This window comes from Hylobates moloch, unplaced genomic scaffold (genome assembly GCF_009828535.3).
Source record: "Hylobates moloch isolate HMO894 unplaced genomic scaffold, HMol_V3 SCAFFOLD_6, whole genome shotgun sequence".
Lineage (NCBI taxonomy): Eukaryota > Metazoa > Chordata > Mammalia > Primates > Hylobatidae > Hylobates > Hylobates moloch.
Window position 1 is genome coordinate 115,453,464 of NW_026652281.1, and position 15,589 is coordinate 115,469,052.

The 15,589-nt window shown below is 41.7% G+C and overlaps 1 protein-coding gene across 2 annotated transcripts in view; it reads left to right on the forward strand.

Moving 5' to 3' along the window:
- The window catches only part of KDM3B (lysine demethylase 3B), an 83,091-nt gene that overhangs the window by 25,839 nt on the left and 41,663 nt on the right, over window positions 1-15,589 (forward strand). The window contains exons 4-9 of one of the 2 annotated variants that reach the window (XM_058441250.1): window positions 859-964; window positions 2,696-2,820; window positions 4,668-4,742; window positions 8,475-9,074; window positions 12,556-12,717; window positions 13,523-14,771. In XM_058441250.1, coding sequence (XP_058297233.1) covers window positions 859-964; window positions 2,696-2,820; window positions 4,668-4,742; window positions 8,475-9,074; window positions 12,556-12,717; window positions 13,523-14,771 — 2,317 coding nt within the window. The remainder of the gene's footprint in view (window positions 1-858; window positions 965-2,695; window positions 2,821-4,667; window positions 4,743-8,474; window positions 9,075-12,555; window positions 12,718-13,522; window positions 14,772-15,589) is intronic. The other variant, XM_032158005.2, reaches the window with a different exon arrangement.

The following is a 15,589-nucleotide window of genomic DNA, read 5'->3' on the forward strand; positions in this document are numbered from 1 at the left end:
CCAGGAGTTTGGACTGGTTCCAAGTAGCATGAAGTATCGTAGTTACAAAGAAAAGGGACAAGTTAATAGTTAAAACAAACCAGCGTCTGAGTTATAGTTTCAGAATTTAGGGAAATATATTTATTTCTCACTTGTAAGGGTTGCTGTCTGCAGGAAGAAAATTAGGAGACTCCTAAGAGTTTTACTCTCTTACTGAGACAGACCAGAACAGTTATTTCCTAAACTGTCTTCTGTGAGATGTTAATGATGATTTCTTTGTTGATATGTCTTCCTCGCTCGTTAGGCCTCATTCCCTCTCAGCAACCTTGCTTTATTCATATTTATAATTCTAGTGCTTTATGAGATAGCACTTAGTAAATGTTGGATAAATACTGAAATAAGCAAAAAGATTTACAGGGAATAAAATGTTTTATGGTCAGATAAGTATGAGAAACACTGGCCTAATTAAGTTTCTTTCCTGTAATAGGCTATTGTATGTAGAAAGATATGTAATATTTCCTAATCCTAATTGATCCTTGCATTCTTAATTTTTGCAGAACATCTCATGAGACTAGAGTTCTTCTCTTTTTTGTTGTTCAAGAGACAGGGTCTTGTTCTGTCACCTAGGCTGGAATGCAATGGCGCAGCCATAGCTCACTGCAGCCTCAAACTCCTGGGTTCAAGTGATCCTCCTGCCTTGGCCTCCCAAAGTACTAAGATTACAGGCATGATCACCACGCCTAGCCTGAGACTAAGGTTCTATAAATATTGTTTGGCAAATGTTGATATACAGCTCCTTAGGATATGATTTTTCTTAGCTGATTAGATGTTTGCTATTCATTTTAACATTCAGTTGTTTTCTTCTTTTATCTTTACCAGATGGGAACAGATAGCCAAAACCAGATTCTTTTGGAACATGCTGCACTGAGAGAAACAGTTAATGCTTTGATCAGTGACCAAAAGCTACAAGAGATATTCAGCCGAGGTAAGAACGGATAGTCTTCTGTCCCTGAACTCTGATTCAGGTGAATGATCACTGTTGAGTGATAGTATGGAATCCCATGCAACCTTATACATTTGTACATATCTCCTTTTTGTGGGCAGAGTCAGATGCCACATGAAAGATAATAATTATTATTTATTAAAAAATAGTAAAAATAAAGAGTATCTCCAGTTAGCTGGATCTCTAGAATAGAGATCTCATTCTCTCTCCATCACTCACTCGTCTTATGGAGGTGTCTGTAACAGAGGTGAGACTCTGTGTTATTCTGTCTAAGGTCCGTCCATCCCCTTAAAGATGCTCTTAGAACAAAAACGGGATCTCATTCAGACCAGTGTTTCTGGTTCATTCTGTATTTCATAATATACAGTTTTATTGTGAGTTGAGTTTTAGTTTTTTTTATTTCTTAAATATTGCCATGTACTAGACAGTGTTAAGGCATTGGGGATATAGCAATGAATTAGAAAATCTTTGCTTTTTTAACTTAAAATCTGCAAGTTTCTCAAGAACTAAAAACTTAACACCAACAAATAACACCTTAGAGTGCAAGGTATAAAATAATGTGTTCACAGACTCATTCACGTTAAAAGCATGTTGTTTTTAAGAATGAAAAAATTATTAGCTTTCAAGTTCAGATACAAGTTTTGCCCAAGATTCTACACAAAAGGTAAACTATTGGCTTCATTTATGTCATACATTCACTCACCTTCCTTTCTCGATCTCATAATAATCATTATTTTCAGGGAAATAGTTTCCTTGTTTCTCTTTTGTCAAAATAAATCTAAACAGGTAAAGGTAGAAAAACTGACCTATTGGGGAAGGAAGGTGTCAGGATAAAATGATGTTAAATAATCAAGGAAAGATATGGCAGAAGAAAGAATATGAGGAAAATTGGTAGCAGAAAAGAAAATTGAGTGGACAGGAGAGGTAGGGAGATTATATATATAATGTATAGAAAAGTTACGGAAGCTTAATTTTAGCTCTGAGAGAGAATCTAAAATTGGTAATGATTTAGCTATATAGTCTCAAATGTACAAGGATATGTGGGAGAGAGAAACTGTCCTTAGAGGATAGCTTAAATCGCAGGGTAACGTTACCTGCTGATAAAGTAATATATTTGAAACTCTGCGTTCCTAGGAAGACAGGTGCTATATTTATATTTGTTCAGCCTGTTATTAGTGAAGAAGGCTGGAAACTTCATAAATTGAACTCTTCATCCATTGTTATTGAAAGTCAGATACCAGAATGTAAACGGTCATATATAAATATAACATAACATAACCCAACACAACATAACATAACAGCACTTTCAACTTAGGGGCCTCCCACTTTTTTCATGTACATGTAGTTAGATACATGTCAGGTATCTAACTACATTTTCATACTACCGTAGTTTTTTATTTGGAAGTTTCCTTTCCCTTCCTATAATACTTTCAGAACTAGAAGATTGAGGCAAGGGGGAGTTGGAGGGCTGGGAAATTCTAAGGAATTTCCAAATAAATGAAGAATTTACAAAGACCACTGGAAGAAACCATTCAGGTTTTGTTTTTAAATTGCTGAGTAGGGTAAATCTGGAATTGCTCATTTGTTCAGTTCTATAAAAGGGGACCAAAAATGCCAAATATTTACATTATCTAATTTTCCTTTGGCTTTTAGAAACAATTATGAAATATAGCTTAGCCAAAAATATTCAATACTGACTGATCTCCCTTTTAGGTCCCTACAGTGTTCAAGGTCACAGGGTCAAAGTGTATCAGCCAGAGGGGGAAGAAGGGTGGCTCTATGGTGTTGTGAGCCATCAAGACTCCATCACTCGTCTTATGGAGGTGTCTGTAACTGAGGTGAGACTCTGTATTATTCTGTCTAAGATCCATCCATCCCCTTAAAGAGGATGGTTTAGATAGGCGAGCACTTCATTATGTGTAAGATGACTTGGGTTTCATCCCTGGCTCTATTACTTAATAGTTGTATAACCCCTAGAAAGGCTATTGAATTTTCTTAACTTCACTGTTCTCATCTATAAACTAGAGGTAAATATGTAAACCCCCACTGACCTTACAACACTGTTTTGGGTCCTGAGATAAAGTATCTGAAAGTGCTTTGAAATCTGTAAAACAATATATAAATGTATGATAGTAGTATTATTATATTCATAAAGGTTAGTAGTTGGAGTGCAGTGGTACGATCACAGCTCACTGCAACCTTTGCCTCTTGGGCTCAAGCAGTTCTCCCACCTCACCCTCTGGAGTAGCTGGCACTACAGGCATGTGCCACCTACACCTAGCTAATTTTTCTATTTTTTGTAGAGAAGGAGTCTTGCTTTGTTGCCTGGCTGGTCTCAAACTCCTGAGCTCAAGTGATCCGCCCACCTCAGCCTCCCAAAGTGTTGGGATTACAGGCATGAACCACTGCACCCAGCCAGAATATTCATATATTGTATTTATTTATATGATATATATGAGTTATATGATATATAATTTATATGATATATATGATATAATTTATATGCTCTATAATTATATAAGTCACACTTTAGTAACAAATAGGATCATATAGTACATATAGTATATAATTTACCTTTTTTACTTAATTGTATATAATGAGCATTTTTGTATGTAAATGTAAAGATCTGTCTCATCCTTTAAAATAGATGCATTCTTTTCCACTACATAGATATATCATGACTAATCTAAAATTGATAGACATTTAAATCATTGCCAATATTTTCACTAATACATATAATGTCACTGTGAACATCCTTGAACATCTTTTTACATTATTTATTGGAATACATTTATATGTATAATTGCTAGGTCAAAGAATATGCACAATAAATTTGACATTTTCTATCAAATTGCCCCCTACTGAGTTTTTATTCTTTAATAGTAGAATGATTCTTTTTTAAAGAGTCTCACTGTGTTGCCCAGGCTGGTCTCGAACTCCTGGTCCTCCTGCCTCAGCCTCCCAAAGTGCTGCGGTTACAGGCATGATCCACCATGCCCAGCCTGGAGTGATTTTTTTGTTTGTTTTGTTTTGTTTTGTTTTGTTTTGTTTTGTTTTGTTTGTTTGAGACAGAGTTTTGCTTTTGTTGCCCAAGCTGGAGTGCAATGGCACGATCTCGGCTCACTGCAACCTCTGTGGTTCAAGCAATTCTCCTGCCTCAGCCTCCTGAGTCACTGAGATACAGACACGCCACTACACCCGGCTAATTTTTTGTATTTTTAGTAGAAACGGGGTTTCACCCTGTTGGCCAGTCTGGTCTTGAACTGCTGACCTCAGGTGATCCACCCACCTTGGCCTCCCAAAATGCTGAGATTACAGACATGAACCACCGCACCCAGCCCTAGAATGATTCTTTTAATGATTATTGGTTCTGAAGGTTTTTTGTTTCATGCTATACAGAATAGGACGGTTTTAGAGATACAGGATTCAGAATTAACATCGCTAAAAGACACACTTGGACATGAATTCACTTCTTTCATTCATTCGCTTAACAAATGTTTGAATGCTTACCATATTCTAGACCTGTTGTAGCAGTAAATGAGACAGTAGAGATCTCTGCTGTCATGGAACTTTCATTCTAGTAGGTGAGTCGAATCAATAAAGAGATAATTACATTGATTAGGAAATTACATAATTGTGTCTTTATGGACAAGGCATTAAGTATCTTTTTCCCCTCCTACTGTAGAGTGGTGAAATCAAGTCGGTAGATCCCAGACTAATCCATGTGATGCTGATGGATAATTCAACGCCTCAAAGCGAGGTACAGTAATGGACTGCGTTCCTGAGCAGACTCATGAGCTTGCATTATCTTGCTGTGTGTAGATCCCTTATATATGTGTTTTCCATGGATGCCTTTTGAGTTGTTCAGCTTTAGCCACTGTACATTTTTTTGCTCTCTCCACAGTCTGTCTAATTAAGGGGGAATATCTCAAGAAAGAGACCTAGTTTGAGCAAACCCTTTTAATCATGACTATGTTCCCTAGTTCTTTTAAAGTGCAAGGCTGGTTTCTTCCTATATTCTGTCAGGACAGGTATATTTGAAAGATATAGTAGTCAGTTAAAAGTGCAATAAGCAGTAGTAATACTCGTGATCTACCAAGTAACAAGAAGTGAAGGATAAACTACGTCCACTTTTTTTTTTTTTTTTTTCCCCATTCGGTGGCAGTGAGCTCCAAGGGAGTCTGAAATTCTGTATTCCCAAGTAGAATCAATTCAAGCTGGTACTCAGTTCAGTGCTCAGCCCACAGTGGATTGGTTACTCCATAATTGTTATGAACCAGCCCAACTCTTGGTTTATTCAGAATTAATATAGCCCAAAAAAAGATACATTAAAGCTCTCTGGGCCAGGCTCAGTGGCTCATGCCTGTAATCCCAGCACTTTGGGAGGCCGAGGCAGGCGGATCACCTGAGGTCAGGAATTCAAGACCAGCCTGGCCAACGTGGTGAAACCCTGTCTCTACAAAAATACAAAAAAAATTTAGCCAGGCATGATGGTGGGTGCCTGTAATCCCAGCTACTCAGGAGGCTGAGGTGGGAGAATCGCTAGAACCTGGGACGTGGAGATTGCAATGAGCTGAGATCGCACCATTGCATTCCAGCCTGGGCGATAGAGCAAGACTCCATCTCAAAAAAATAAGTAAATAAATAAAAAACCTCTGCCTGAACCAGTCGAGTAATTCTGTGTGAATTTCCTTCAGTTGACCAGCTGTCCACATATTCCTCACAGTATCTTAGCACCTCTGTAATATTGCTGTCTTTGCCACTCCTGCTAAGTATATAGTCTTTCCTCATCTTTATCCAGTCATTCTTGACTTCCTAAAACAAGATCAGAATAGGAAAAGAAAAAAAATTTTTTTTTGAGACAGGGTCTCGCTATCCTTGCCCAGTCTGGTCTCAAACTCCCACCTAAGCCTCCCAAAGTGCTGGGATGACAGGCATGAGCCACTGCATCTGGCCAGGGTTAAATTTAAAAACTGTTTACTACATGTAATATTACCACAAACAGGGTAAGTCTCTTGACTGTGTTTGCATGCCGAAAACACCTGCTACTTTGATCGTGTATTGGTCCCCTTTTTTGTTCCTTTCCTTATTTCATTCCTTCATTAAGCATATATTGTATGCCAGGTACTGTTCAGCTGGCCAAATATAACTGGGGAGTACTGGTCTCAATGCTGTAGGCTGCTTACTCACATATGAGTAGCTCACTGTAAGTAGGACTTACATATAAGTTGTTTAGGGACTGGTAGTAGGTTGCTGTGAGCCAGGCTCTGCAAGTTGGCTGGATGACTTACAGGTGGGATGTTTGTTTTTGTTTTTTTTTTTTTTTTGAGACGGAGTCTTGCTCTGTCGCCCATGCTGGAGTGCAGTGGGGTGATCTTGGCTCACTGCAACCTCCGCCTCCCGGGTTCAAGTGATTCTTCTGTCTCAGCCTCCTGAGTAGCTGGGACTACAGGCGCACACCATCATGCCCAGCTAATTTTTGTATTTTTAGTAGAGACAGGGTTTTACCATATTGACCAGGCTGGTGTCAAACTGCTGACCTCACGATCCGCCCACCTTGGCCGGGTTTACAGGCGCGAACCACCACGCCTGGTGATCTTTGGTTTTTAGCAGCAGATGTTGGTTCTTCCTTTTTTGGTATTAACATGATATTACTGTTTTCTTTGCTAGCAAAGTCTGATTATTTTTTATAGTCCTGCCAAGTTTTATAGTAACCCTTTTTAGAGATCCATGATCACCTCATCTCCTTTAAGTATGGATGAATGAACAAGAAAGAACAGAGTTCACTGATTGTGATTTACAACAGTGAAAACTGGGTGGTGATAGAGATTGAAGAAAGAATTTAAAAGCTTTTAAAAATCAAAAGAGGCCGAGGCAGGTGGATCACCTGAGGTCAGAGTTTGAGAACAGCCGGGCCAACGTGATGAAACCCTGTCTGTACTAAAAAATACAAAGATTAACTGGGCGTAGTGGCGGGCACCTGTAATCCCAGCTACTTGGGAGGCTGAGGCAAGAAAATTGCTTGAACACAGTAGGCGGAGGTTGCAGTGAGCCGAGATTGCGCTATTGCACTCCAGCCTGGGTGACCAGAGCAAAACTCCGTCTCAAAAAAAAATCAAAGAAGGAAAAAATCAAGGCCGGGCGCGGTGGCTCATGCCTGTAATCCCAACACTTTGGGAGGCCGAGGCGGGTGGATCACGAGGTCAGGAGATCGAGACCGTGGTGAAACCCCGTCTCTACAAAAAATACAAAAAAAAATTAGCTGGGCGCGGTGGCAGGCACCTGTAGTCCCAGCTACTTGGGAGGCTGAGGTAGGAGAATGGCATGAACCCAGGAGGCAGAGCTTGTGGTGAGCCGAGATCGTGCCACTGCACTCCAGCCTGGGCGACAGAGCAAGACTCCGTCTCAAAAAAAAAAAAAAAAAAAAAATCAAAAGAAAACAACACTTAGCAAACAGATAAAGTTCTTGAATGAAAGGTTTAGAGGCTGGGCGTGGTGGCTCATACCTGTAATCCCAGCACTTTGGGAGGCCGAGGTGGGCAGATCACCTGAGGTCAGGAGTTTGAGACCAGCCTGGCCAACATGGCGAAACCTTGTCTCTACTAAAAAAATACAAAAATTAGGCCAGGCGCAATGGCTCACACTTGTAATTCCGGCACTTTGGGAGGCTGAGGTGGGTAGATTACTTGAGGTCAGGAGTTTGAGACCAACCTGGCCAACATGGTGAAACCCTGTCTCTACTAAAAATACAAAAAATTAGCCAGGCATGGTGGCAGGTGCCTGTAGTCCCAGCTACTCGGGAGGCTGAGTCAGGAGAATCGCTTGAGCCCAGTAGGTGGAGGTTGTCGTGAGCTGAAATCACGCCATTGCACTCCAGCCTGCACAACAAGAGCGAAACTCTGTCTCAAAAAAAAAAAAAAAAAAAGTTAGCCGGGTGTGGTGGCACACTCCTGTAGTCCCAGCTACTGGGGAGGCTGAGGCAAGACAATCACTTGAACCCATTAGGTGGAGGTTGCAGTGAGCTGAGATTGTGCCACTGCACTCCAGCCTGGGCAACAGAGCGAGACTCCATCTCAGGAAAAAAAAAAAAAAAAAAGGAAAGAAATGTTTAGAAACGTAGATAATATTATCAAAAGTATAGGGAAACAAAAGTTAATCTTGAGCTTTGCTTAACAGTTTTTTGTTTTGAAAGAAACTCAACAAATTGTTAAAACCCTCAGAGAAGTCCATTTAAGGAAGTGTAATATGTTTTATTTAAGAGAAAGTTTGCCAAGTGAGTTAACCTCTAGTAACTATTATCTTGAATGTGTGTGTATAAATTGAGTCATAGAAAGATTAGAGCTTTTAACAAAGGGGATGTTTTAGAACTGACATTGGAACTTGGCAGTCTATGCCTGCTTTGTCTGCTTCTAGAGATGGGAAAGAGCTAATGGTGTGTGGTATTCACAGGATGAAAGTTTCCTTGTAATCTTTTTTGAATTTTGTTTTGTAGGGGGGTACGTTAAAAGCAGTAAAATCTTCCAAAGGAAAGAAGAAAAGAGAAAGCATAGAGGGGAAAGATGGCCGGAGGAGGAAAAGTGCTTCGGACTCTGGGTGTGACCCTGCATCAAAGAAATTAAAAGGAGACAGGGGTGAAGTAGACAGTAATGGGAGCGATGGAGGTGAGGCAAGCCGAGGGCCCTGGAAAGGAGGGAATGCCAGTGGAGAGCCAGGGCTGGATCAGAGAACCAAGCAGCCACCATCTACATTTGTCCCCCAGATTAACCGCAACATTCGCTTTGCCACTTACACCAAAGAAAACGGCAGGACTCTGGTGGTGCAGGATGAGCCTGTAGGTGGGGACACACCTGCATCTTTCACTCCATATTCTACAGCCACAGGTCAGACACCTTTGGCCCCAGAGGTGGGTGGAGCCGAAAACAAAGAGGCAGGAAAAACACTGGAACAAGTTGGCCAGGGCATAGTGGCTTCCGCAGCTGTGGTCACTACCGCCAGCTCCACCCCAAACACAGTGAGGATCTCAGACACTGGCCTTGCAGCAGGGACTGTGCCAGAAAAACAGAAAGGCAGCCGGTCGCAGGCCTCGGGAGAGGTGAGTTACTTCAGGGGCAGATTTGCAAGATTTGGGTTTACTCTTTTGCCCTCCTTTATTGCTAACATTAAAAAACATTCAAGTGCCCCAGGGAAGGAGTATTTCTGAGATGTGCTTAAATTATACTCTGTGGAAGGCCTTTACTGCTCATTGCGCAAATGTGTATATTTTAGTAACTTTATCAGCTCTTAAAAGGCACCAGAACAATTGGGTGAATCAAAAACTGATGATATAACCTAATTTAAAGACATGTTAAAGTAGATCTGGTGGGGAATGTTTTAAATTCAATTATCTATTTAGTTCACGTTGTGGTCAAGCCTCTACTAGGCCTATAAGAGGTGAGGTTAATGAATTACAGTATTGGTAATAGTGAATACTATAATTAAGGCTATCTGTGCAAGCTACCATTACCGTGTTTTCAATTCATCATTTTCTGTGATATTTTCCCTTGAGGCTGAGTTAATTTCCATCATTTGATATGGCCATGAAAGGTTTTTTCTCCCTAACTTCATCTTTGTAAGCCTTACCTGGAAAATTTGATGGATTTCATCACAACAGTATCTGATTTCCTTTGTTCTTTTTCTGATATGCATATATTGTTGCTAAAATGGAACCTCTGTTAAATGTAAGTTAACATCAAGTTGTCTCCCTAATCCAATATATATATATATATATCAGTATAATATATTCTGTATATCAGTATAATATATATCAGTATAATATATTCTTTTTGACTAATTTTGGTCACCAAAATACGATTTATGGTGCTAGTCATCTTTTTTTTTCCCAAACAGCTATTAACTCAAGCTAAAATATGAAATACAGAGATGAAATGCTTAATGATTTTTAAAAATTATATGTAGGAAACTACTATGTGCTGAGTACTGTATATTATATGTAAGGAATTGAAACTCCTATTTGAAGGAGCTCACGTCCTAAAACGGAATCATTTCAGATATAACAATGCCAAACAAAACATGACAAACATGACTTCTTTTCCTCCCCAACAAGTGCAGATTGTTAATCCCTAGTGTGCAGGGATAGGGAGGGAGATGAAATATCCACACAGAAGAGGAGAAGGCCTGTAAATGCAAATTTCACACTGTTGATGGTTTGTCCTGTTAGTTGACCAGCATTTCCAAGATAACCAGGTGAGGATCTTATATGGGTTTCCAGTGTAAATCATCATAGTGTCTGAATTATTTAAAAACAACTTCATGTTGGCCAGGCACAGTGGCTCACGCCTGTAATCCCAGCACTTTGGAAGGCTGAGGCGGGCGGATCGCAAGGTCAGGAGATCGAGACCATCCTGGCTAACACGGTGAAACCCCGTCTCTACTAAAAATACAAAAAATTAGCCGGGCGTGGCGGCGTGCACCTGTAGTCCCAGCTACTTGGGAGGCTGAGGCAGGAGGATGGCGTGAACCTGGGAGGCGGAGCTTGCAGTGAGCCGAGATTGCGCCACTGCACTCCAGCCTGGGCAACAGAGCAAGACTCTGTCTCAAAAAAACAAAACAAAACAAACAAACAAAAGACTCCATGTCAAAGGCAGTGTGAATGTAAATGGAGCTTACAAAATAGAGCAGGTTTTACATGCTATGAAAGAGATCCATTGAATGCTGCTACTCTTGGAGTAGCAAAGCTGAATATATGAAATTCAGATTCAAAGAGTATTTTCTTTTAAACAGGTTGGGGAAATTTCTCTGACTATAACAGTCATGTTGCTGTGTTTCTGTTTGGTTCTTCTTCTAGGATATGATTTAAAAGTATAGAAATGAGCCAGGCATAGTACAGCTCATGCCTGTAATCCCAGCACTTTGGAAGGCCGAGGCGGGCGGATCACGAGGTCAGGAGATCGAGACCATCCTGGCTAACACGGTGAAACCCCATCTCTACTAAAACTACAAAAAATTAGCTGGGCGTGGTGGCAGGCACCTGTAGTCCCAGCTACTCAGGAGGCTGAGGCAAGAGAATGGTGTGAACCCAGGAGGCAGAGCTTGCAGTGAGCCAAGATTGTGCCACTGCACTCCAGCCTGGGCAACAGAGTGAGACTCCGTCTCAAGAAAAAATAAAAATAAAAAAAAATAAGCTGGGCTTAGTGGCATGTGTCTGTAATCCTAGCTACCCGGGAGGCTGAGGCAGGAGAATCACTTGAACCTGGGAGGCGGAGGTTGCAGTAAGCCAAGATTGTGCCACTGCACTCCAGCCTGGGTGACAGAGTGAGACTCCATCTCAAAAAATAAATAAATAAATGTGTAGAAATGAACGTTTTCATTACTAAAATAAAGACAGCCAACAGGAAACTTCTTGCCCTAAAAACTGGCTTGAGATGTGTTTCTCATCACCTTTTTATAAGAAAAGGATTTGGAATTTAATCATTTGAAGGAAAATGAAAGACTGTCCAAATTATTTTTCATTCATCTGTGTATTTATTTTTAAAGGGTAACTTTAGGAGTGAAACGTGAGCTACCCATGCTAGTTCCTTGCAGTCATGCAGGTATCAAGGCTCCTGGCCAAATCCTGCCTGTGAAGCAACAGCAGCACCTCAGGGCTGTGTCTGTTCTCTTTTTCTCTGTTGTGGGGAGGGAGTTTAAGTCAATGCTTACTGGTTAGTAGGAAGATAAAGAAAAAAGAAAAGGAGCTTTAATTTTTTAATTCTAAAATACCCTGAGGTAGTCTCTGTAGCAGAGACAGAGGCAAGCCTAGGTGGCCTGCTTGATTCGTATGTCTATGCTACTCCTCAAGGAAAGCCTGAATGTTAACTCCTCTTGTGTATTTAAAGAATAGTTTAATTAAAACTCTCTCCCCTCTTTATAAGAGAATAGCTCTTTTGTTTATCGGGAATCACTTTTTTTTTTAATTGCAGTAAAATACACATAATGTAAAACTTACGACTTTAAAATGTACAATTCTGTGGCATTTAATACATTTACAGTGTTGTGAAACTATGAAGACTGTCTAGATCCAGAAATTTCATCACCCCAAAAGGAAAACTCCATATCCATTAAGTGGTGATAGAATAATTTTTATTTCCAGTATTTTAAAGTGAATATTAAGGTATATCATCCTCTACTACTTGAAAGTAATCTATGGTTTGCAAGTCAAGTACTAGGATCTGGATTTATTAAATTAATAAATATTAAGTTAGGGCCCATACCTACCTATGGGTCTCTTCTCTCTCTCTCTCTCTCTCTCTCTCTCTCTGTGTGTGTGTGTGTGTGTGTGTGTGTGTGTGTGTGTGTCCCTCTCTCTCGTCTGTATCTAGGTACATTAATATATAGCAAAGTCCTTCCTTTTTTTTTTTTTTTTTTTTTTTGACGGAGTCTTGCTCTGTTGCCAGGCTGTAGTGCAGTGGCGTGATCTGGGCTCACTGCAACCTCCGCCTTCTGGGTTCAAGAAATTCTCCTGCCTCAGCCTCCCGAGTAGCTGGGACTACAGGCACGTGCCACCATGCCCGGCTCATCTTTTGTATTTTTAGTAGAGACAGGGTTTCACCGTGTTGGCCAGGATGGTCTTGAACTCCAGACCTCGTGATCCGCCCACATCCGCCTCCCAAAGTGCTGGGATTACAGGCATGAGCCACCGCGCCAGGCTCCATTCTTCTTTATACAGTCATTCACAAGCAGAAGTTAACATTTTGAAGGTAAAAGAAGGAAAGGGGAGTGTTCTATTATTTCATTCTTCAGTTATGCTGAAGGCTTTTTTTGGGATATTGTCAGTATATACATTTATCCTCTTTGGATTCTTATTAGATTCTAATTATAACAAAGGTCTTGGTAAATAGCTTGCTTTCTTTAATTTAGCGTCTTTACGTCTAACATTAATTGAAGTAGATATTCAACTTGTAGGTTGACTTGAACCCATAAATAGATGCCAAAATCCAAAAGGGTCCATGTTGTGGACTTTCAGATTAATAAGGAAAATACTTTTCTTTAATGTGCAGTAGGCTTGTCCTAGGATTAAAGCCACTTTTCATAAAATGGGCAATTTTACAGTAGCCTAAATAAATCAAAACTTTAACAATAGCTCCCAAGGTCATTAAGATATATTAATATTACAGGGGTCACTGTAAAAGCTGATATCTATTCAGGAAGCCTTTTCTCCAGTTCCTTAGAGGAGCTCTCCACTTCCAAATAGATGCCAAAAAGCCTACAAGGCCTTCTAGCACTGTGACAACCAATTGGATAACAACCAAGGGAATTGCAGGATGAATGACATCCTGCTATCTCTGGTTCACCTTGCTAAAGATGCCCTCAGTGTAGTCTGTGGCAGATTTCTTCCCCACTGCTGGTGAACTCCAGTTATAAGAGCAGATCCATGGAATTGTAAAAGAGAAAAGTTGATGGACCCCCAAGAAATGTTGATCTGGTGATAGTGAGGTCCAAGAAAGAGATCATTAGATTGTCATGAGAAGCCAGCATCACTAATTCAGGCTATCTTCCTTTCAGAATTCAAGAAATTCTGTTCTGGCCTCTTCTGGATTTGGAGCACCTCTCCCTAGTTCGTCGCAACCTTTGACTTTTGGAAGTGGAAGGAGCCAGTCCAATGGTGTTCTAGCCACAGAGAACAAACCTTTGGGCTTCTCTTTTGGCTGTAGCTCTGCACAAGAGACACAGAAAGACACTGATCTCTCAAAAAACTTGTTTTTTCAATGCATGTCCCAAACTTTACCTACCAGTAACTACTTCACTACTGTTTCAGAGAGTTTGGCTGATGATTCTTCTAGTCGGGACTCATTCAAACAAAGCCTTGAGAGCCTGAGCTCAGGCCTGTGTAAAGGCAGATCCGTTCTTGGAACAGACACTAAGCCAGGCTCTAAGGCTGGCAGCTCTGTGGACCGGAAAGTGCCTGCAGAGTCCATGCCCACCCTCACTCCAGCCTTCCCACGGAGCCTCCTAAATGCCCGTACCCCAGAGAATCATGAAAATCTATTTTTACAGCCCCCCAAATTGTCCCGAGAAGAGCCTTCTAATCCTTTCCTGGCATTTGTGGAGAAAGTTGAACACAGCCCTTTCAGCAGTTTTGCATCTCAGGCATCAGGTAGCTCCTCTTCTGCTACCTCTGTCACCTCCAAGGTGGCACCCAGCTGGCCCGAGTCTCACTCCTCTGCAGATTCGGCATCTTTAGCAAAGAAGAAACCCCTCTTCATTACAACGGACTCCTCCAAGCTAGTATCTGGTGTTCTGGGCTCAGCTCTTACCACTGGGGGCCCAAGCCTCTCTGCCATGGGGAATGGCCGCTCCAGCTCGCCCACCAGCAGCCTCACTCAGCCCATTGAGATGCCAACTCTCTCCTCCAGCCCCACAGAGGAGAGGCCAACTGTGGGGCCTGGGCAGCAGGACAATCCCCTCCTCAAAACCTTTAGTAACGTCTTTGGCAGGCACTCAGGCGGCTTTCTGTCCTCCCCGGCAGATTTTTCACAGGAGAACAAAGCTCCTTTTGAAGCTGTGAAAAGGTTCTCACTGGATGAACGAAGCTTGGCTTGCAGACAAGACTCGGACTCCAGCACCAACAGTGACCTGTCAGATTTGAGTGACTCTGAGGAGCAGCTGCAGGCTAAGACAGGCCTGAAGGGGATTCCAGAGCACCTGATGGGGAAGCTGGGCCCCAATGGGGAGCGCAGTGCTGAGCTGTTGCTGGGCAAAAGCAAAGGGAAGCAGGCCCCCAAGGGCCGGCCTCGGACTGCCCCCCTGAAAGGTGATCCTGCTGGCGCTATATTTGGGCTTTGCTCTGGCAGTGGGCTCAAATGCCTGTTGTGTTCTTGTGCAGCAGAGGCCCTCACTTTGATGGAGAGTTCTGTAATCTCATAGAATTACAGAGCCAAGAGGACCTGGCAGAGGCCCCTCGTCAGGCCTGGTTCAGGGTAGGATTGCATCTAAACCGGCACTGTAGGAGGGGTATCTGTACCATATAATGATAATCCCCCAAAGGAGGACTCTTGATCTTCCTTGGCAGTCAGTTATTTTTGGTCAGGAACTATTTCTTTGCGTTTGTCTCATCCCTTTTTACTTCACTTTGGCCCATCCTCTTTACTTCAGAGGGGTTACTGGGAACTGGTATCCATTCCCACATAGCAGACATTTGTAGACTTGATGAAGCAGAGACAATCACCCCTCAGTTTGCTCCTCTCTGAAACCTACATAAGGATTTTAACAGCTCTATCAAAATCCATTAACTTGTGTGGTGTGAGGTTATGGTCCAGAAGCGGGTAAAACAAAGTCTCGTGGTAAAAGCAGCTGTTTTCAATAGGAATTGCTATGTTGTGGGAGCTCAAGAGGTCCTGACGAACAGAATAGCCATATCGTGAGAGACTAGAGGCAGGTGATGGCTACAGTCTGCCTTCTTATGTTTTTCACACCCATATTCAAAGTTGTTTTGCCATAGTGGGGCACTTCCCACAAGTTCTGCATGGTTCTTAGCTCCCAATGGAAGCTTCTTTGCTACTTGCTTTCCCTTCCTGTCAAGGATGGACATAATGGGTACATGCCCAAGCAGGGAAAAGAGTAGCAACCCAG